Genomic DNA, 21,804 nt, shown 5'->3' on the forward strand with positions numbered 1-21,804 from the left:
TTAGGAAGGGCATCAAGCCATAGAAACCTTCACAAAGCAAAAGAATTGGAACCTGGTGCAACTCCTTGGCTTACCTGCTCCATTCAAACCGTCCAACCCATGCCAGGATGGAAAACTGACATTAAATGATGATGATGATGATTTCCATGCCACCATCGGTTGGATGGTTTGATTGAATCCAGTGAGCCATGGAGCTTGTATTGTGCTCCATCTCAGCTTTGACATGGTTTCTATGGCTGGATGCCCTTCCTAATGCCAACCACTTTACAGTGTGTACTGAGTGCTTCTCTCTTCCACAAATCCCATCCACTTTAAGTGACCGGCTCTTCTTTATGTAAGCTGTTGTCTTTGTTTAACATCCACTTTCCATGCTGGCATGGGTTGGACGGTTTGACTGGGGGCTGGCAAGCCAGAAGGCTGTACCAGGCTCCAGTCTGATCTGGCAATGTTGCTACAGCTGGATGCCCTTCCTAATGCCAACCACTCCAAGAGTGTAGTGGGTGCTTTTTACGTGCCAGTCAGGCAGTACTGGCATCGGCCATGCTTTGAATGGAGCCTTTTACATGCCACCGGCACAGGACCAGTCAGGTGACACTGGCAACGACCACACTCGCATGGTGCTTTTTATGTGTCACCAGTGCAAGGGCCAGTCAGCCGGCACTGGCATTGACCACACTCGAATGGTGCTTTTTACGTGCTGCCGGCACGGGAGCGACCAAACCAGTGTAGCTTTACTCTCTTGAACGCTAAGTCTGATTTCTCTTAGGCATAATTCTTCCCTCAGTACATTAGTTCTTTCCTTCTGAGAATGAAGCTGATTTGTACATTCACCTGAGAAACAGCCGGTTGCCTGGCTTTCTAAGACATATGTTGCATGGTCATGGCTTCTGTGTAAACCTGAAAAACAGAAAACCCAACCTGATGTCGCTTGGTTTGTTCCTTGAAATTCCTTGTTAATTGTTACAAGACGGCTGCTTTCTTATTGAGTTAGTCTGCAAGACAATTGCATCGAATCTCTTCATTTACTAATCTCTCAATCCTGGTTGGGTTATAGAAGGGGACCAAAGTTTTCAGTACTAAGAAGACTTCCCTCCCTCCCTCCTTACCTACCTCCCTCCATCCCCCCCTCCTTTCTATTTCTCTCTCCCTCTGCACACCCTCCCTCCTTCCCTTTGTGAAGGTGCATGGCTTAGTGGTTAGAGTATTTGGTTCAGGATCTTATGATCGTGAGTTCGATTCCTAGTGTTGCGTTTTGTCCTTGAGGAAGACACTTCATTTCACTTTATTGCCCCAGTCCACCTGTAATCCAAAGAGGCCACCCTTGTCACATTCTGTGTCATGCTGAATCTCCCTGAGAACAACGTAAAGATACGCATGTCTGTGGAGTACTCAGCCACTTGTACATTAATTTCATAACTGTTGTGTTATTGTTTCTTTTGAATGAAAACATGAGACGTTTTGGCACAGCCATATTGGCGTCGGCTATTTGGCATCATTGATTCAACACTGACTTTGTTGACATCAGACATTTCAGTGTTTCTCTCTTTCTGTCTGTCCGTCTCTCTCTCTCTCTCTTTTTTCTCCACTTCCTCTGTTTATGTGTGTGTATTTTTCTCTTCATGAGGAGAAGGAACGTGTGTCAGCCATGTTCACTTAATAACTTGTAATGTCTCTCTCACTTTATCTGTATGTGTATATTTCTGTGTGTGTGTGTGTGTGTGTGTGTGTGTGTGTGTGCTTTCCTCCAGTGCCAAAAGCTACAATCACCTAAACAGGTGCAATATCCAGTCAGCCATGCCAAACCATCTCCTTCCAATAAACGGTGCACTTTCTATGAAACTTAAATTACATTGAAGCTATTTTTAAAAATGAAATTATTGATTTTTCTCCCTCCAATCCCCTGCTCCCCCCCCCCCATCAATATCATTCATTAAATTCACTTGGATTTTGTTTTGAATTTGACCTAATTTCACTTTGGCTGCTTTTTTGTTGGTTTTTTTTTTTTGTGTTTGGATTTTGTTTTTTGGGGTATTTGTTGTTTTTCTTCTCTCTGGTTACTTTCTTCATTTCACTTGTTTCTTATTCTTTTCTTTGGCTTTTGGGTTTCTTCTTTCTTTCTTTATTCATTCTTCAACTTCTTATTCAAAAATTTATTCCCTCATAACTCTGTCAATACTTTCTTCACAGACCGGGAATTAAAGATTCTTGTTTCCTGAATAATGAAAAGATGTAACAACTAATTGAATAACTTCTTGGGGAAAGGATAATTGGTTTTCTTTTCACTGTTCTTTGCAGCACTATAGTGCTTAGTCTGGCAAAAGGGTAGTGCCAATAATTTTGATCAGGGGCTGTGAGGTGAATGGGAGGCAAGGTAGAAGGTATCTTCCAATCAGAGATCTGGTCAAAATGCTTGCCATAAAATGAATTCTTCCATTGAAGGCTCCTAACCCTAACCTTGGTGGTGGGGTTAAACCGAGCTAAGTGATGGCATTAAACTAGACCAGGGGGCTGGTAGGATTAAACTGGGCCACAAGGTAAGTCTACCGCTCAAATAGGGTGCAACAGGATTTGAACTCAGAGTGCAAAGCATCAGTACAAATTCTGCAAATCAACTTGAATGACATTCAGATAAGTTTGATGTCTGCTGTCCTAGACCAATACTTTATTTTATTGGCCCCAGAAAGATAAAAGGCAAAATAACCTCAGTGGGATTTGAACACAGAATACAAGGAGCCTTCACTTCCTCTTTCACCACTTTTAGCCATGTCTTTCTCTTGCTTCCTTTCCTCCACTTCCTTCCATGTTCCTTGCCATCACCCCTCTCATCCACTTTCGTCTTTGCTCAGTACATGACTCGACTCTTTTATCCCATTTCTTTTCACAGTTTCCACTGCTTGTTGTTCTTTTCCTTTCATTTTTTACAATTCATTGTCTTTCTCTCTCTCTCTCTCTCTCTCTCTCTCTCTCTCTCTCTCTCTCTCTCTCTCTCTCTCTCAACAATACTCTGTTCATCCATCAAATCGTTTTTATTTCCATTCTTTCCAGCCTGCAAGGAGATGAAGATGAAGTACTATTATTCTTTCAGAAGTACTTTTATCTCTTATTCTTGTATTCTAAGATTTAGACATCTGTTATTCCTCAGGTTTACCTTCTCATTAATAAATACGATCCTCAACACCAGCTATCTATCCACAAAACACTGGACCACACACATAATTATTAGACTATTAAATAATCATATTTACCAATATAAAGCCACCGACATTCTCCTTGCCATTATTAACATTAGAATATTCAATTGCTGGATCAGGTGATGATCCAGTTACGGAGAGAGTTAAAGCCAACCTAATTAGGGAGAGACTTAGCTTCGATGAGATGCAATTTGGTTTTGTGCCTGGGAGAAGCACCACTGATGCTATATTTCTGCTGCAGGAGAGATACATAGCCAAAGATAAACCTTTGTACTTGGCTTTTGTTGACTTGGAGAAAGCCTTTGACAGAGTCCCCTGATCCCTTATCAATACAGAAACTAGGGATAAACGAGTGGTTGATGAGAGCTGTACAAGCTATGTATAAGGATGCTACCAGTAAGGTGGGGGTTGGCAGTGAGTACAGTGAAGAATTCAGAGTACAAGTAGGGGTTCACCAAGGATTGGTACTCAGTCCCCTCTTGTTCCTCATAGTCCTCCAGGCAATAACAGGAATTTAAGGCGGGCTGACCCTTGGAGCTCCTCTATGCTGATGACCTTGCTCTTTTAATTGAACTGGAGAAGTTCCAGGTATGGAAGCAAGGTCTAAAATCAAAGGGCCTTAGAGTTAACCTAGCAAAAACCAAAGTAAGTAAGAAGACAGACAAATAACAAATCCCTTCAGGTAGATGGTCCTGCTCAATCTGTACAAAAGGCGTAGGTAGAAACTCCATAAGATGCTTCCAATGTAAGCTTTAGACTCACAAAAGTAGCAGCAATATCAGAGGAAGGTTAACAGAGAAACTAACTTTTGTATGTGGAAGGTGCACAAGTACAATAAATGCTGAAAATGTACAGAAAATAGACTCCATCAACTGCCAATGGGGTAAGCTAGAGGTAGAAGATAACTTCTGTTATCTAGGTGACCAGGTTAGTAGTGGAGGTGGATGCTCTGAGAGTGTAGCTGTGAGAATAAGATAAGGCTGGGCAAAGTTCAGAGAAGTCCTTCCCCTGCTGGTAACAAAGGGCCTCTTTCTCTGACTGAAAGGCAGATTGTTTGATGCCTGTGTGCAAATACTCATGCTACATGGCAGTGAAACATGGGCTGTGACAGCCGAGGACATGCATAGGCTTGAAAGGGATGAAGCCAGTATGCTTTGCTGGTTGTGCAATGTCAGTGTGCATGCACAACAGAGTGTAAGCATCTTGAGAGAAAAGTTGGGCATAAGAGGCATCAGATGTGGTGTACAAAAGAGATGACTCTGCTGGTATGGTCATGTGAAGCATATGAACGAGGACAGCTGTGTAAAGAAGTGCCAATCTGTAACTGTGGAGGGAACTTGTGGCAGAGGTAGAGCCAGGAACACATGGGATGAGGTGGTGAATCATGATCTTTGGACTTTGAGCCTCAGAGAGGCAGTGACTGAGACCTTTGGCGTTGTGCTGTGCTTGAGAGAACCCATCAAGCCAAGTGCACCCGTGCTGGTGACATGTAAAGAACACCTTTTGAGTGTTGGGCCTCACAGAGGTAAATTGGCTGAGACCTCTGACATTATGTTGTGCTTGAGAAGAAGACCCACCAAGCAGAGCAAAATTGCAGTTGTGGCACATACCAGCATCACACAAATTGGCACCCGTGCAGGTGGCACGTAAAAGCACCTTGGTGTCATGCAAATGGCATGTAAGAGCACCCATTACACTCTGTAAAGTGGTTGGCATTAGGAAGAGCATGCAGCCATAGAAAACTATGCCAACTCAGACTGGAGCCTGGTGCAGCCTTCAAGCGTACCAGCCTGGCCAAATCATCCAACCTATGCCAGCATGGACATTAAATGATGATGATGATATTAACTTCATGATGAATTTTACTAAAACTATTAAAACTGATAAAGAAGTTGTAGAGGTGATGTATCAGTACAAGGAAGTGAAGAAAGTAAATGATTACAAGAAAAGTAAGCATTCTGAAGGAGAAGCTTATGTCATGCTGACAATTTCTGAAAAGAATGAAATAGTGCTATAAATGATTACTGCTGAGTAGAGATTCTAAGAATTGCATAATAAGTAAGCAACGAAAATGAAATACCAAATTAAACATGTTTACTTTTTGCATCTCCTTTGTTCTTATTTCCTTAATTTCAGATTCATACTTCTAATCCTGCCAAATGTTATGAAAAAATGATTATCTTCCTTGTATTAATTGTCTTCTTGGGGACATTGCTAGATAAAAAAAAAAGTAAAAATAGAAAGAGGCATTTCATGTAAATGAGGAGTTTTTTTTTCAGTTATACGAGATTTCTTATTGTACTCATTTTCTTCTCTGGATGTTCTCTCTCTCCCCCTCCCCCTCTCTCTCTTCCTTCTAAATTAATGCTGTCTGTGGAAATGGCTATCATCAGGTGAATGTCGATATCTTTGACACTTCGTCTTTCAATCAATGAGTTCAGCATAGTCTCTATCTCCACTGACTCAAAGACTTTCTTGTTATCCATAAATGTTTGGCACCATAGGAAATTGTTCAGCTGGTGGGGGAGGGGTGGACTCTTGAAAACTGCTCCTTTTTACCCTTTTTGCATTCAGATTACTCTGTCAAATCCAATGCTTATTTATTCACATTGTCTTGAATTAATCATTCAGTGTCTTGTAACTTTCAGATTTCAATGATGTGATTGTTTATTTTCAGAATGACATTGTAGGGTAGGTGTGAGAGGCTGGATCTTGCTGGTTTGAACATAGAAGAGGTAGAATATTATGGATATGGCCAGCTTAAATGCTAAAGGAATAAGCAAAGAACATATATATATATATATATATCGTCACCATCTAACGTCCATTTTTCATGCTAGCATCTGTTTTGGCATGGTTTCTATGGTTTGATGCCCTTCCTAACGCCAACCACTCTACAGAGTGTACTGGGTGCTTCTACAAAGCACTGTTGGCATGGGTACTTTTTATGTGGCACCAGCCCCTATGAGCCTGCAAAATTAGGGATGCTCAGCTGGAGAGGGTTGCAGGGGACGAGCCTGTATGCAAGGGCAACCACACTTTTACTTAAATATATCTCAAGAGAAACAAAGAAAGAAGGGTTCACTATAGGCGCAGAAGTGGCTGTGTGGTAAGTAGCTTGCTAACCAACCACATGGTTCCGGGTTCAGTCCCACTGCGTGGCACTTTGGGCAAGTGTCTTCTACTATAGCCCCAGGCCGACCAATGCTTTGTGAGTGGATTTGGTAGACGGAAACTGAAAGAAGCCCGTTATGTATATATGTGTATGTGTGTGTCCCCCTAGCATTGCTTGAGAACCGATGCTGGTGTGTTTACGTCCCCGTCACTTAGCGGTTCGGCAAAAGAGACCGATAGAATAAGTACTGGGCTTACAAAGAATAAGTCCCGGGGTCGATTTGCTCGATTAAAGGCGGTGCTCCAGCATGGCCGCAGTCAAATGACTGAAACAAGTAAAAGAGTATTCGGCTAGGTCCCTTCCAACAAGCAAAATTTTATATCATGATATAAACAATTGCAGTCTGCATCTGAAGAGAGAAAAATCCAAAAGCAAAACATAAAACCAGAATGAATCATTATGAATGAGAAATGTGGACCCCAACAGCAGAGAGATGGAGAGGAGAAACTGACAGTGGAAAGATCAATGCTCAGAGTAACATATTCAGATACAAAGACAAATAAATGAGTGGGAGGTCTTGTGTTTACCCCATGAAAAAGAGAGAGAGAGAATGGACATGTAGGACATGCCAGAAGGACAGGATTATCATGGAATGGTAACTAATGAAGAGAAAGAAAAATATGAGGGAGACCTTGATAAAGATGGCAAGAAAATCAACAAATACTGGTCCACCATCATGTAGCAATTATAACAAATTTATAAAGCATAATTAACTATTGAATTGATTGGGTTGTCAGATAAGTTCAATGGGTTTTTTTGTCCATTTATGTTAATCCTTATCTCAAGGCGGCAAGCTGACAGAATCGTTTGGGATGGAATGCTTAGCGGTATTTTGTTTGTCTACATTCTTAGTTCAAAATCCACCAAGGTCAACTTTGCCTTTTATCCTTTCAGGGTCTATAAACTAAGTACCAGTTGTGTATTGGGGTTGAACTAATTGCCTGCCCTCCCCCAAAAATTTGGGCCTTGTGCCTAGAGTAGAAAAGATTAATCCTTATCTTTCAAGGAGTGGCTGTTCGGTAAGAAGCTTGCTTCCCAACCACATGGTTCCAGGTTCAGTCGCATTGTGTGGCACCTTGGGCAAGTATCTTCTATTATAGCCTTGGGCCAACCAAAGCCTTGTCAGTGGATTTGGTAGATGGAAACCGAAAGAAGCCTGTTGTATATATATATATGTGTGTGTGTGTGTGTGTGTGTATGTTTCGGCAAAAAAGAAACCAATAGTACTAGGCTTACAAAGAATAAGTCCTGGCGGTCAATTTATTCGACTAAAGGTGGTGCTCCAGCATGGCCACAGTCAAATGACTGGAACAAGTAAAAGAGTAAAATCAATCAAGGCTAAGCATTGACCTGTTAGTGGAACATTGGTAAAAAGTTGTAAGCAGCAAAGAAAAAGAAATTGATTCAGTTGTTAAAAGTGGTTCATGAGAAATAAGGATAAAAATAAATGGGAACAAAACCTGAATGAATTTCTCTGACAACTCAATAGTAAGAACTATTATGAGATATTCGTTATTAATTTATGTGTTCTGTTGTGATTTTGTTTGAAACTTGGTAAATTGTTATTAAAATATAAGAGAAATGATGTGAAATGGTTTTTAAGTATCTCAGATGTTTGCTTTCAGATGGCATGTGGAGAGGAACAAAATTAATAAACTTGAAGAATATTGCTGATGAAGCCATCAAACGTTGCAAGGAAAAGTAAGGGTCAAAAATATCTTTGTGTATGAGTGTGTGTGTGTGTAGGTAGCCAGTTGGCAGAGTTGTTAGAGCACCAGGTAAATTGTTTTGTGGTAGTCATTGTGGCTCCTCTCTTCGTCCTGAGTTCAAATACCATTGAGAACCACCTTTTTTTGCAACCCAACAAATTAACACTGATGGAAAACAACTGGAAGAAACCTTTTCTTGTATAACCAGAAGGATAATTTCTACACAAGATTTAAGCTAAGGGTGGAGATAATGTTGAGCCTATTGTTGTTGTCTAGACTTTGGTCAGCAGCTTTTCTAAATGTCTCCAGTATAATTTTGTGAAGCACCACCATTTTATTATGTTTTTTTTTTTTTTTTTTTTTGTGCAGTGGCTACAATATTGATCATTGCATTGTTGTGCGCCACCTGAGTCCGAATCCGAATGAGCTGAGGAACGGAAACAGTTGTACTCAGCAAATTCCTGCGAAACGCCCGTGTTATGATCTGAAAGTAAGTTAATGTTGGTTTCTTTGTTTTTTGCTCAAAAAAATGAACCTTCGGTGCTGATTCCGGATTCTTTATTATCCAGACTTTACGGTCATCCTTTACGGTATATACCTTTATTTGATCACGTATGTTTTTATATTTCTCTAAAAAAATTCAATATTTGTTTCTAAAAAATTGTTAATTTTAAGCATTCCAATGTCAATTTTGTTTTGTTTTCAACAGATTAATTGGGACAGTTCTCGTGACAAATGGTGGCATGACTTAATGTCGACCAAAACGGATGAAGAATCAAAGAAATGTCCCCCAGTCTGGTGTGATGCTGAAGATCCTCTTTTTATGTTATACACGAGGTAGAGAAAACATTTTATACAGTTCTATATTTAAGGGATGAGGAATTATGGCCATTATTTACATTATTTACATTTGACGGATATTTGTCCTCATCTTGTTTGTTGTTAACACAACATTTCGGCTGATATACCCTTCATCAGGTGCCTTGAGGAAATTTTGAACTTGGGTTCTCATTCCTAGGTATTTTTCAATGTTATTATTATTATAACATCGAAAAATACCTTAGGAATGAGAACACACACATACAGACACACACACACACGTGCACTCTCTCTCACTTTCTCCCCATTCCTCACCCTCTTATACTACCTTATATCTCTCCCCACCCCTACACACTCAATAATACTATAAAAAGAGACAAAATTCCTGAAAAAGTTCAATCTGACGACTCCACTAGAGTGGACGCAAGCGCTGATATATGATTTATAAAAACATGTGACATATTAATAAATATCTGTAAATATAAAACCATCCAGATTTCTGAGTACCTCATTTCTTCTAATATATATATATATATATATATATATATATATATATGGCTGGTTATAAATTGATAGATATAAATGTTTGTTTTTATTTTGAGTTATAATAAAAGCAGTTTAACATTAAAATTGAGAATTACTCATTTTTTGTTTTAGAGTACACATTGTACTTTTACATGATGAAAAGTGTGACAATGACTTGAGTATTTCAAGCTGCCAGCCTTCATCAGGCAGCATGATGAAGGCTAACAGGTCAAAACTTCAAAGTCACTTTCAACCCTCGTTTTGTAAAAGTATGACATATTTATGTGTGTGTGTGTGTGTTATATATGACGTGTTTATTTTTTAAATTTTCTTTCACTTTCTCATTTAGTGGATCTACGGGAAAACCAAAAGGTGTCCTCCATACGACCGGCGGCTACATGTTATATGCTTACACTACATTCAAGTATGTCTTTGACTATCATGACGACGATGTGTTCTGGTGTACTGCTGATATTGGCTGGATCACAGGCCATAGTTATGTCTGCTACGGACCCTTGGTTAATGGATCAACAAGTGTGATTGTGAGCTGATATTTCTCTTTATAAACAACACACAGAGACAGACAGACAGACACACACACACACACACACACACATCTGTTTCTTGAACTTTGTCTAATGAAGATCTGAAATTACATATTTTATTGAGAAGTCATAGAACATGGGTGAAGCTGAGTGGCCAAGTAGTTAGGGTGTTGCACTCGTGATCAGAATATCGTAGTTTCAATTCCTGAACTGGGCAGTACATTGTACTCTTAAGCAAGACACTTCGTTTCACATTGTTCCAGTCCACTCAATTGCAAATGAGTGACCCCTGTAATGGATTGGTGCCCCATTCTGAGTGGGGTGGGGATGTGATTTCAATGATTTATATGTCATGGGAACTGGGTAACTGACCCCTTTGAGTTACAGGTCTTGAGACAGTCATGTCCAGGGGTTGATTATGATGTTCATGTATCTGACCCTTATTGCTTTTAACTCCTTTTTCAAGCATGGCACAAACAAGCGTTCCCTTGATGTCTTCATCCAAGACCTTTCCTTCCAGGTGTGTTCACCTCTTTCTTACAATACCTCTACAGAAGGTGTTTGTTTGTTGTCTTTTTACCTTGGTTTATGAATTCCAGCTCAGCACCATCCTTGTTGTGCTTCATACTGCTTTATGGAGCCTGCAATCTCTCAACTTATTTATTTCCAAAACTACCTTGTTATTTTATCTTCTGTTGTTCCCTTAAACAGTTTTCAACATGAAGTCATACACGTGGATCATGTTTAGTCCCTGGATATTCGAAATCCTTTTTAAACAGGTTGGGTCAATTATTTTAAGAATTAAGTGAAACACACAGGCAATGTATTTCATTAGAAATACGCTTCGGAAATGGTTAAAACAGCTCCAATAAATGTCGCATTCACTTGTTTTACTGATTTATTTCGCTTTTCTCATTATTCCGGTAACCGTATTCACTTCATTTTATTTTTCTGCAACAGTTTGAAGGAGTCCCATATTATCCAACTGCTGGACGTTACTGGGAGATTGTGGAAAAATATAAAGTTTCCAAATTCTATACTGCCCCCACTGCTATTAGATGTCTGATGAAATATGGAGACGAATTTGTCAATAAGTAAGATATCCCAGTTTCTTATTTAAACATTGCATTAGAACTGTGTTGTGTTTCAATCCACTGGAATCAGTTGTGGTGTATTTAGTAAATTCCTTAAACTCTTTGGCATTCAGATTATTCTGACGAATATTTTGCTTATTTATTCACATTGTTTTGCAGTTAATCATGCATTATCCTTTAGTTTCAAGAATTTGATTGATTTATTGTATATTGTTAGAATGATATTGTAGGGTTGGTGTGATAGGCCAAATCTGGCCAGTTTGAACATAAAACAAATGCAATATTTTGGCTAATTATAACTGATGTCTTGAAGAAAAGAGTTACTAAGAAAAGAGTTGGTTTCAGAATCATTAGATTAAGGAGAAAGGGATAATCTTTGATAGGGTTTATAATTACAAATGGTGATGATAGGACTTTGACAAACCTTAATGATTGCCTGGCACAACAATTAATCAAGACATTTGATTAGTTAATTCGTTAAGTGTTTGAGCAATTGGGAAATGAAAATAAGAAGTGAAATAGAATCAGTGTGTGTGTTTATTATTAGCATAATGACCCTCCCAAAATATAACAATAAAAAGGGGCAGCATTTTACAAACTCCTACAAACATAATGGAGACACATTTGAAACCAAAATAAACACATTTAAATTTAATTTAATATAGTTTTAAAATGGTGGCAGAAAAAGTGCAGGAATAAAGTTGGTTTGAAGTGAATGTATTTTCAAACAGGATAAATAAATATTTAGTTGTGCGTAAAATAATTTAATAAAGGCCTTGGGTATGTGTTAACGAAAGGTTACGACCAGATGAATATCTCTGAAATTTATTTAATCCATATTTAATTATTTTAATTTCTGTTTTCTGTGCCAACTGAGCTTTTTGTCTGCCATTATTTGAAATGCTTAGCAGTATTTCACTGGTTGCTACGTTCTGAGTTCAAATTCTGCTGAGGTTGACTTTGCCTTTCACCCTTTCGGGGTCGATAAATAAAGTACCAGTCAAGTAACGGGGTCGATGTTATCGATTTAACTCATCCTCCAATACGCCAGACCTTGTGCCTTTAGTAGAAAGCATTATTTGGGCAGTTTAAGGCAAAAACTACGTCTTAAGGAAAATGCAGAAACATAGCCAGAGTTGTCTCCCGTTCGTTGTTAAAAACTAAAAATTCAAATGATTGACTAATTATATTTTGCTGCATAATTTTATTCACCTTCAGCTTTTCAAAGTTGTTTGTATCCAATATTGTGTCATAATAATATTGAAAGTTACGATTGTAAGAGCTGATTAATTAATTCGTTTTAACCACTATCATTTTTTACTATCATTTGCAAAAATAAAAAAGAAAATGGTGAAACCAACTTTTTTTCTCATCGATTCTTTTTAGTCATGATGTGAGTTCCCTGAAGGTCCTGGGTAGCGTTGGTGAACCTATCAATCCTGAGGCTTGGTTGTGGTACCACAATGTGGTTGGGAAAGGAAAATGTGCTGTTGTTGACACTTTCTGGCAAACGGAAACGGTAAGTTCCACTGAGATTTCTTCTTTTGCAAATGAATCTCTTATAACAAAGCTTAATCAGATTCTCTCATGGATATCGTAAGTCTTCACACATCTTCTTGTGACATAATACAATTCACATATAACACAGTTTATCTGACACTTCCTCATATCATTCTTTTACAAAACATTTTATTTGTCCACAAAATTGAATAAAATATTGAAGGAGTGAAATTTTCCCAGAATACATTTTGTTGGACAGTGAGAAGACATTTCTTTTAAAATCTGATTTATTGTGTTATGCAGGGGTTTTTTTTTTCTAATTGTCATATTTATGATCTGAATCTAACTTAATGTTTCTAGTTTTAGTTAATTTACCTTCTCTTAGTGTAATTAACTTTGTTACTCGTATCTAATCCCAAACTAGTTGTCGTATCACAGATGGCTTTGGCACATTCTTTTCCCCTCTTATCAATAATTTCAATCATCTATACACACAGAAGAGATGGTGTATGTATGTATGTATGTGTGTGAGTGTGTGTATGTGTAAATATATGTGTATATATATATATATATATATTTAATACAAATAAGAAAATGGAGAAACGAATTTAGTTTGTTCATCAACTTACGGATATTATAATCCAACATTATAATATCCGAAAGTTGATGAACAAACTAAATTCGTTTCTCCATTTTCTTATTTGTATTATAAATTTACGGTAAAAATATTTCTTTACCTTCACCTGTTTAATACAATAAATGAGTTAATTGCATTGCAATTAAAAACATTTATGTATTAAGAATCTGGGTACTGTACCAACAGTGTATTGGATAAATATTGTTCCTTAGTGGGTTACATCCATAACTCCTAACTTACTTTGTACATATATATATATAATCTTCATTGGTTAACGTCTGCTTTCCATGCTGGTATGGGCTGGACAGCTTGACTGGGGACTGGCAAGCCAGAAGGCTGCACCAGGCTCCAATCTGATCTGGCAGTGTTTCTACAACTGGATGCCCTTCCTTATGCCAACCACTCTGAGAGTGTAGTGGGTGCTTTTTACGTGCTGCTGGCATGAGGGTCAGTCAGGCGGTACTGGCATTGACCACTCTTGAATGGTGCTTTTTACATGCCACTGGCACAGGAGCCAGTCAGGTGGCACTGGCATCAGCCACGGTTGTTATATTTACTCTGTCTGTTCCTTACATGGATTGTCTTGTTTCTCTGATATTTCTTATTCATAAATCTTTGTTAATATATTTGATAGCATAATATAAAATTTAAAATGCTAGTTTTAATTGTTTAATTAGTTTAAACATTTACATTTTTTTAAATTTATAATTTTTCATTTTTGACATTATTTTTAGGGTGGCCATGTGCTAACTCCTTTGCCTGGGGCAACTCCTACAAAGCCAGGATCCGCTGTAAGTAAAATTTCCTTCAGGAAAATATATAATTGTTTTCTAGCAAAGCCTTTTTATATAAAAATGTTTCCTTTATTTTTGCTGCAAATTAAATTTTCAGAAAATTTTCTCTTTCATCATCATCATCATCATCATCATCGTTTAACGTCCGCTTTCCATGCTAGCATGGGTTGGACGATTTTGACTGAGGGCTGGCAAGCCAGATGGCTGCACCAGGCTCCAATCTGAGCTGGCAGAGTTTCTACAGCTGGATGCCTTTCCTAACGCCAACCACTCCGAGAGTGTAGTGGGTGCTTTTGTGTGCCACCTGCACGGGGGCCAGTCAGGCGGTACTGGCAACGACCTCGCTCGAATTTTTCTCTTTTTTTACACATGCCAACAGCATAGGTGCCAGTAAGGCGATGCTGGTAATGATCTCTTTCGTTAATTAAAAAGTTTCCAAGAAAAGCCTCTGGGTTTTTTTTGTTTTTCTTCTTTTATGTAAGTATGATTATCAGGACGGGCATCGTGCCATAGAAACAACCAAGCCAAAGCAGGCATTGGATCTTGGTGCAGTCCTCTCGCCTGCTAGCTCTTGTTGGGCCATCCACTTGATTACATAGTCTTGCTCCATTTTCCAGTCTGAATTTCAGGTTAAAGGATGAAGGAGCGATTAGTTATAAGGAGAAACACAAACGTGAGATATAGAAGAAAATATAATCAGGTTTCCAGAAAAATATAGAATGGAATAACTTCATTCTCTTATTGATTAAGTTAATTGCATTGGCAGAAGTATATTTTGCTAGAAGGAAAAAAAACCATTTGAAATCTTGAGGTATGTCGAGATTATTTTAGCTAAACTTTATATTTCATACTGTGCCATGTAAAAAAAAAACACCTGTGCTGATGCCACATGAAAAGCACTCAAATACACTGAAAAGGGTTTGGTGTTAGGAAGGGCTTGTAGCCATAGAAACCATGCCAAAACAGACAGTTGGAGTTTGGTGCAACTCTCTGGTTTGCCAGTTCCTGTCAAACCATCAAACCCATGCCAGCATGGAAAATGGACCCTAAATGGTGGAAGTAGCAGTGGTTGCAGTGTCTACTCTTGTTGTTCTTTAAACTAAATAGAAGTCTTTGAAATAACTCAATTCCCTCTGTTTAAGTAATTGTGTCTGTCATCAGTTGTGAGAATAAATGCTGTTACAGTTTTTCTTCATAAACCCTGTAGCCATATATATATATATATATATATATCATCTTCAAATGTATTTCTCATTCCAGACTTTCCCATTCTTTGGAATTCGTCCTGCAATTTTAACTGCTGAGGGGAAGGAAGTAAAAGGACCAGTTGAAGAAGGCTATTTAGTAAGGAAATGGTTCCCAGATTTCAACTTCCGTTTTTGCTGCTGTTGTTGTTGTTGTTGTTGTTATGGTGATGGTGCAAGAATACAAAAAGTGGGAATGTTTTATTTCCATCAGAGTTAGTCGGGAGACCCTAAAGGAAGAGGGTTCCAAACTACGGCTGGACTTCATTCAGTTTTACTTTTCCATCAAAATCATTAACAAATGTTAATACAAACATTTTTCCATAAAAATTTTCCTTCATTTCACTTTCAAACTGAAGAATCCAGCAAATTAAGAGTTCCAAGAAATTATCTTTTCTTTTAACTTTACTTGTTTCAGTCATTAGACTGTGGCCATGCTGGGGCATCACCTTGAAGAATGTTTTTGCCAACCCCAATGCTTCTTTCTTTTTTTTTTTTTAAAGCCTGGTGTGTATTCTGTCAGCCTCTTTGGCCAAACTACTACGTTAAAGGGGTGTAAACACACCAACATCTGATCTGAAGTGGTGGTGGGACACACACACACACACACATTCATTCACACTAAACATTCGAAGGGCTTCTTTCAGTTTCCCTCTACCAAATCCACTCACAAGGCTTTGGTCGACTCAAAACTATAGTAGAAGACACTTGCCCAAGGTGCCACGCAGTGAGACTGAACCTGGAACCATGTGGTTGGGAAGTGAACTTCTTACCATGCAGCCACGCTGATGTCTATTCTGATAAAGCATTCCTCTTTTAACCATCATGTGGATGATATTTGATGAGTGTGAGTCTCGCTCGTCTCTCGTCTCACAATTCAGGAGAATTCTTTTGCTTCTTCTTAACTTTTTAAAACTTGTATTAAGATCTGTTTAATGTGGAACTGTTTGACCCCTTGGCATTTAAACCAGCCGTGTCTGGCTTGAATATTCTATGCGTTTTATGTGCAAATTGGTCAGTTCAGGCCTCTCATACCTACCCTACAATATCACCCCAAAATTAATCACATCATCAAAATCTCGAAGCTGTGAGATTAATTGACAACAATATGGATTAGATTCGAATTAGATTCGACAAAGGAATCTGAATGCTAAAATGTTAAACGTTGAATTAAGATTAGATGAGTGTTTGTGGAAAAGTGTGATTGAACACCATTGTAATGAGAAATGATAATTATTCTTTAATTAATTAGGTTTTCAAACAACCATGGCCTGGTATGATGAGAACAGTTTATGGCAACCACGAAAGGTTTGAAACGACATATTTCAAGAAGTTTCCCGGATATTATTGCACAGGAGACGGTAAATATGAATTTATATAAACTCACTTCTTTTCTCTTTGTTGAGGATTTGCACTTGTTGTTGCGGGGGGAATGAAATGTCACTTTGATATTGGTAATTAGGTTGGGGAGGCACTAATAATGGAATTATTATAGTCAATTAGAATCAGTTCTGAGATGAATTTATTCAGTTTCTACAGAATGTGGGGTTAGGTCTTGTATATTTTAGTATTAGTAAGGGCACCCGCATGTAGAAGCCATGCCATACAGACACTGGAGCACGATGTGGTCCTTGGGCCCATCAGATCCTTTTCTACTCTAAGCACAAGGCCCGATATTTTAGGGGACAGGGGCCAGTCGATTAAATCAACTCCAGTATGCAACTGGTACTTAATTGATCAACCCTGAAAGGATGAATGGCAAAGTCGACCTTGGCAGAATTTGAACTCAGAACGTAAAGACAGACGAAATACCTATTACTTTACTAACCACAAGGGGCTAAACACAGAAGGGACAAACAAGGACAGACAAACAGATTAAGTTGATTACATCAACTCCAGTGCGTAACTGGTACTTAATTTATCGACCCCGAAAGGATGAAAGGCAAAGTCAACCTTGGCAGAATTTGAACTCAGAACGTAAAGACAGACGAAATACGGCTACGCATTTCGCCTGGCATGCTAACGTTTCTGCCAGCTTTCTGCCTTGGGCCCGTCAGATCCTGACAAACTGTCCGACCCATGCCAGCATGGAATATGGAAATTAAATGATGGTGATGAGGCTGATGTTCATTTACACTCATCACATGATGTCAATGTAAGGGTACCCATGGATGCACACACACACACACACATGCATATATATATATATCATCATCATCATCATCATCGTTTAGCGTCCGTTTTCCATGCTAGCATGGGTTGGACGGTTCTACTGGGGTCTGTGAAGCCAGAAGGCTTCATCAGGCCCAGTCAAATCTGGCAGTGTTTCTACGGCTGGATGCCCTTCCTAACGCCAACCACTCCGAGAGTGTAGTGGGTCCTTTTTACGTGCCACCCGCATAGGTGCCAGACAGAGCTGGCAAACGGCCACGAACGGATGGTGCTTTTTATGTGCCACCGGCACGAGGGCCAGGCGAGACTGGCAACGGACACGAAACGGGGCGGTGCTAGCAACGGTCGCGAAACGGAAGGTTCTCTTACATGCCACTGGCACTGGTAACACATCTGCAATTTCCATTGATCGATTTCGATTCTGATCCTCACTTGCCTCAGGTCTTCACAAGTAGAGTTTTGTGTCCCAAGAAGGGAAGGTATGCATGAGTAGGCTGGCTCCATCCCATGTAGAAGGCCACGGGTTATGGACTCACTTGTCCTGCCGGGTCTTCTCGCGCACAGCACACTTCCAGAGGACTCGGTCTCTTGTCATTTCCTCAGTGAGACCTAAAGTTCGAAGGTCGTGCTTCACCACCTCCTCCCAGGTTTTCCTGGGTCTGCCTCTTCCACAGGTTCCCTCAACCGCTAGGGTGTGGCACTTTTTTACACAACTATCTTCATCCATTCTCGCCACATGACCATAGCAGCGCAAATGTCTCTCTTGCACACCACAACTGATGCTTCTTAGGTCCAGCTTTTCTCTCAAGGTACTTACACTCTGCCGAGTATGAGTACTGACATTACACATCCATCGGAGCATACTGGCTTCATTTCTTGCGAGCTTACGCATATCCTCAGCAGTCACGGCCCATGTTTCACTGCCATGTAGCATGGCTGTTCGTACACACGCATCATACAGTCTGCCTTTCACTCTGTGCGGAATTTGAACTCATATATATATATATATATATATGTATGTATGTATGTATATAATGGGCTTCTTTCAGTTTCTGTCTACCAAATCCACTTGCAAGGCTTTGGTTGACCTGGGACCATAGTAGAAAGCACTGTGGGACTGAATCCAGTACCACATGAGTGGAGAGCAAGCTTCTTACCCACCCAGCCACGCCTGTCCATCAATGTTTCGAAAGTTCATCTCTGTTTGTCAACCTCCTTCCATAACCTTGAATTCATTTTCCACTTTGTGATTTATTTTTTCCCTTTTTGTTTCAGGTGCTCGTCGTGATGAAGACGATTACATCTGGATTACTGGTCGAATTGATGACATGGTCAATGTCTCTGGGCATTTGATAAGCACTGCAGAAGTGGAGGCTGCCATTGCCGAACACAGTGCTGTCGCCGAGGCGGCCGTTGTGTCTCATCCTCATTCTGTGAAGGGTGAATGTACCTACGGCTTTGTCATACTCAATGATGTAAGTAGCGGACATTCTGCACAAGAACACAATCATCATCATCACCATCATCATCATCATCGTTGGTTCAGTGTCCGTCTTTCCATGTTTCCATGGATCAGACAGAATTTTGCTGAGGCAGAAGGTCAATGTCAGATCATCCTGTCACCTGTCTCCGAGTAAGGCCATATTTTCCCATCACTAGACACATTTTTACAGAAGACTGGAAACATGGGACACTGCTTGCATGATGGTGGCACTTGTTTACAATTCTCACATATCAAGGCATTCACACACACACACATATGCATACTTACATGCAAACACAAATACATAACAGGCTTCCACACAGTTTTCTGCCTACCAAATTCATTCACAAGGCATCGGTTGACCCTGGGCTATAAAAGAAAAGACACTTGCCTAAGGTGCTGCACAGTGAGACTGAACCTAAAACCACTTGGTTCGAAAGCAAGTTTCTTCATCACTCGGTCGTGTTTAGTCTTTCATATTTTCCATTGTCAGTTTTGCTCTAATTAACGATGGATTCTGTGTTCCTTCTCATTACTTTCATTTTGATGACTCAACTGAGACCTTTGGCAACATACTCTGCTTGAGAAAATTCGTCAAGCTAAGTGAAATCACAGTTGTGGCCATTGCTGGTGTCACGCAAATGGCACCCGTGTTGGTGGCACATAAAAAGCACCCATTACACTATCAGAGTGGTTGGCATTAGGAAGGGTATCCAGCCATAGAAAACCATGCCAAAGCAGACTGGAACCCAGTGCAATCCTCTGGCTTACCAGTTCCAGTCAAACCTTCTAATCCGGAGGTCCCCAAACATTTTAGACAATTGACCCCTTCATGGAATCCTTGACCCCCCCCCCCCCAGGCATACTCTCTCTTTACTCTTTTACTTGTTTCAGTCATTTGATTGCGGCCATGCTGGAGCACCGCCTTTTAGTCGAGCAAATCGACCCCGGGACTTATTCTTTGTAAGCCCAGTACTTATTCTATCGGTCTCTTTTGCTGAGCCGTTAAGTGACGGGGACGTAAACACACCAGCATCGGTTGTCAAGCAATGCCTGGGGGACAAACACAAACACACACACACACATACATATATACATATATACGACAGGCTTCTTTCAGTTTCCGTCTACCAAATCCACTCACAAGGCATTGGTCGGCCCGGGGCTATAGCAGAAGACACTTGCCCAAGATGCCACGCAGTGGGACTGAACCCGGAACCATGTGGTTGGTTAGCAAGCTACTTACCTCACAGCCACTCCTGCGCCATGTACAAGAAAATAAATAAATAATAATACTTAAGTAGATGTGCATTTATCGACCCCTTGAATAGTCTCATCAACCCCCAGGGGTTGATATCGACCACTTTAGAGACCCCTGATCTAAGCCATGCCAGCATGGAATGCAGACGTTAAATGATGATGATGATGAGGATGTTTTATTTTTCTTCCTCTTGTAATTAGTTCGTTATTTTTCTGTGTGCTTAACGATCATCTCTTAATACAAGAAACATTCTCCTCCTTTCCTCGGAACCCTTTCTGTCCCCTTAACATCAGCTTTGATCACAGTGAAGACATCGGAATGAATCCCACCTGTGTTCATTCGAGTCTTCTTCTCTGCTTTATTGCAGCTTCAGCCTCTGTTGATGGAATCAATTAAACCATTTTCTTTTTCTTATGAACGTGAGCCCTACAGCAGTTCCCTTCCAAGGATTGTAGCTTTTCCCATCTTATCTTTATTTAGATTCTGATTGAAACATAATAAATGAGGTTACTATTTTATACAGCAAGATGCCTTCTCCTGTCCCTTTAATCTCTCGTTAAATGGCACAGCTGAGGGAGTTTTTGTCTTGCAGGTTACATGGTAATCCTGTTGGTGCTGGTGCCACATAAACAGCACTGGTGCTGATGTCATGTAAAAAGCACCCAGTGCACTCTGTAAAATGGTTGGCATTAGGAAGGGATCCAACCACAGGAACCATGCCAATACAGACAATGGAGCCTGGTTTATTCCTTGGCCCTGCCAGCTCCTATGAAACCATCCAATCCATGCCAGCATGGAAAACGGATGTTAGAGAGTGATGATAGTATACATGGCCATAATATACAGGTAGTGAGCTGGCAGAAATGTTAGCACGCCAGGTGAAATGCTCAACGCTATTTCATCTGTTTATACATTCTGACTTCAAATTCCAGCAAGGTTGACTTTGCCTTTCATCCTTTCAGGGTTGATAAATTAAGTACCAGTTGCGTACTGGGGTAGATCTAATCAACTGGCCCCCTCCCTCAAAATTTCGGGCTTTGTGCCTAGAGAAGAAAAGAACATACATGAACCATTTCACAAATGATTTTAATTCTGTCATTCTTCAACATGGGAATTATGGGTAGAATTTCTTTGATTTTCTGAGATTTCAATTTGATTTGATTTGATGACTTTTCAATTCGTTTTCCAGGGATTTGAACTGACCGATAAATTGATCACCGAACTGAAATGCAAAGGTAATTAACGACAATGCTTTCCTAACGTATTCACGTCGTTAGTCTAAATACATATGTATGCACACGCACACACACATGCACGCATGCACACACACACGCACGCTAGTGCTCCATTGGTTATGACGCCGAGGATTCCAGTTGATCCGATTAATGGAACAGCCTGCTCGTGAAACTGATGTGCAAATGGCTGAGTACTCCACAGACGCCTGTGTTCCCTTAACATACTTCTATGGGAGGTTCAGTGTGACAGAGTGTCAGAAGACTGACCCCCTTTGAATTACTGGTACGACTCACTTTGCTGGATGAGTGGACTGATGGAACTTGAGAATAAAGTGTCTTGCTGAAGGGCACAATGCACCACCAGGAATTGAACTCCCAACCTTACAATCTTGAGCCGAATGTCTTAACCATTTAGCCACG

The 21,804-nt window shown here is 39.9% G+C and overlaps 1 protein-coding gene across 2 annotated transcripts in view; it reads left to right on the forward strand.

The window, feature by feature from the left end:
* The window catches only part of LOC115213957 (acetyl-coenzyme A synthetase, cytoplasmic), a 78,136-nt gene that overhangs the window by 52,504 nt on the left and 3,828 nt on the right, over nucleotides 1-21,804 (forward strand). For both annotated transcript variants that reach the window (XM_029782960.2, XM_029782961.2), the window contains exons 5-15: nucleotides 7,992-8,067; nucleotides 8,445-8,565; nucleotides 8,785-8,912; nucleotides 9,769-9,961; nucleotides 10,925-11,058; nucleotides 12,445-12,577; nucleotides 13,930-13,986; nucleotides 15,250-15,333; nucleotides 16,486-16,594; nucleotides 18,681-18,880; nucleotides 21,339-21,384. In XM_029782960.2, coding sequence (XP_029638820.1) covers nucleotides 7,992-8,067; nucleotides 8,445-8,565; nucleotides 8,785-8,912; nucleotides 9,769-9,961; nucleotides 10,925-11,058; nucleotides 12,445-12,577; nucleotides 13,930-13,986; nucleotides 15,250-15,333; nucleotides 16,486-16,594; nucleotides 18,681-18,880; nucleotides 21,339-21,384 — 1,281 coding nt within the window. The remainder of the gene's footprint in view (nucleotides 1-7,991; nucleotides 8,068-8,444; nucleotides 8,566-8,784; nucleotides 8,913-9,768; nucleotides 9,962-10,924; nucleotides 11,059-12,444; nucleotides 12,578-13,929; nucleotides 13,987-15,249; nucleotides 15,334-16,485; nucleotides 16,595-18,680; nucleotides 18,881-21,338; nucleotides 21,385-21,804) is intronic.

Source organism: Octopus sinensis, linkage group LG7, assembly GCF_006345805.1.
Source record: "Octopus sinensis linkage group LG7, ASM634580v1, whole genome shotgun sequence".
NCBI classification, from domain to species: domain Eukaryota; kingdom Metazoa; phylum Mollusca; class Cephalopoda; order Octopoda; family Octopodidae; genus Octopus; species Octopus sinensis.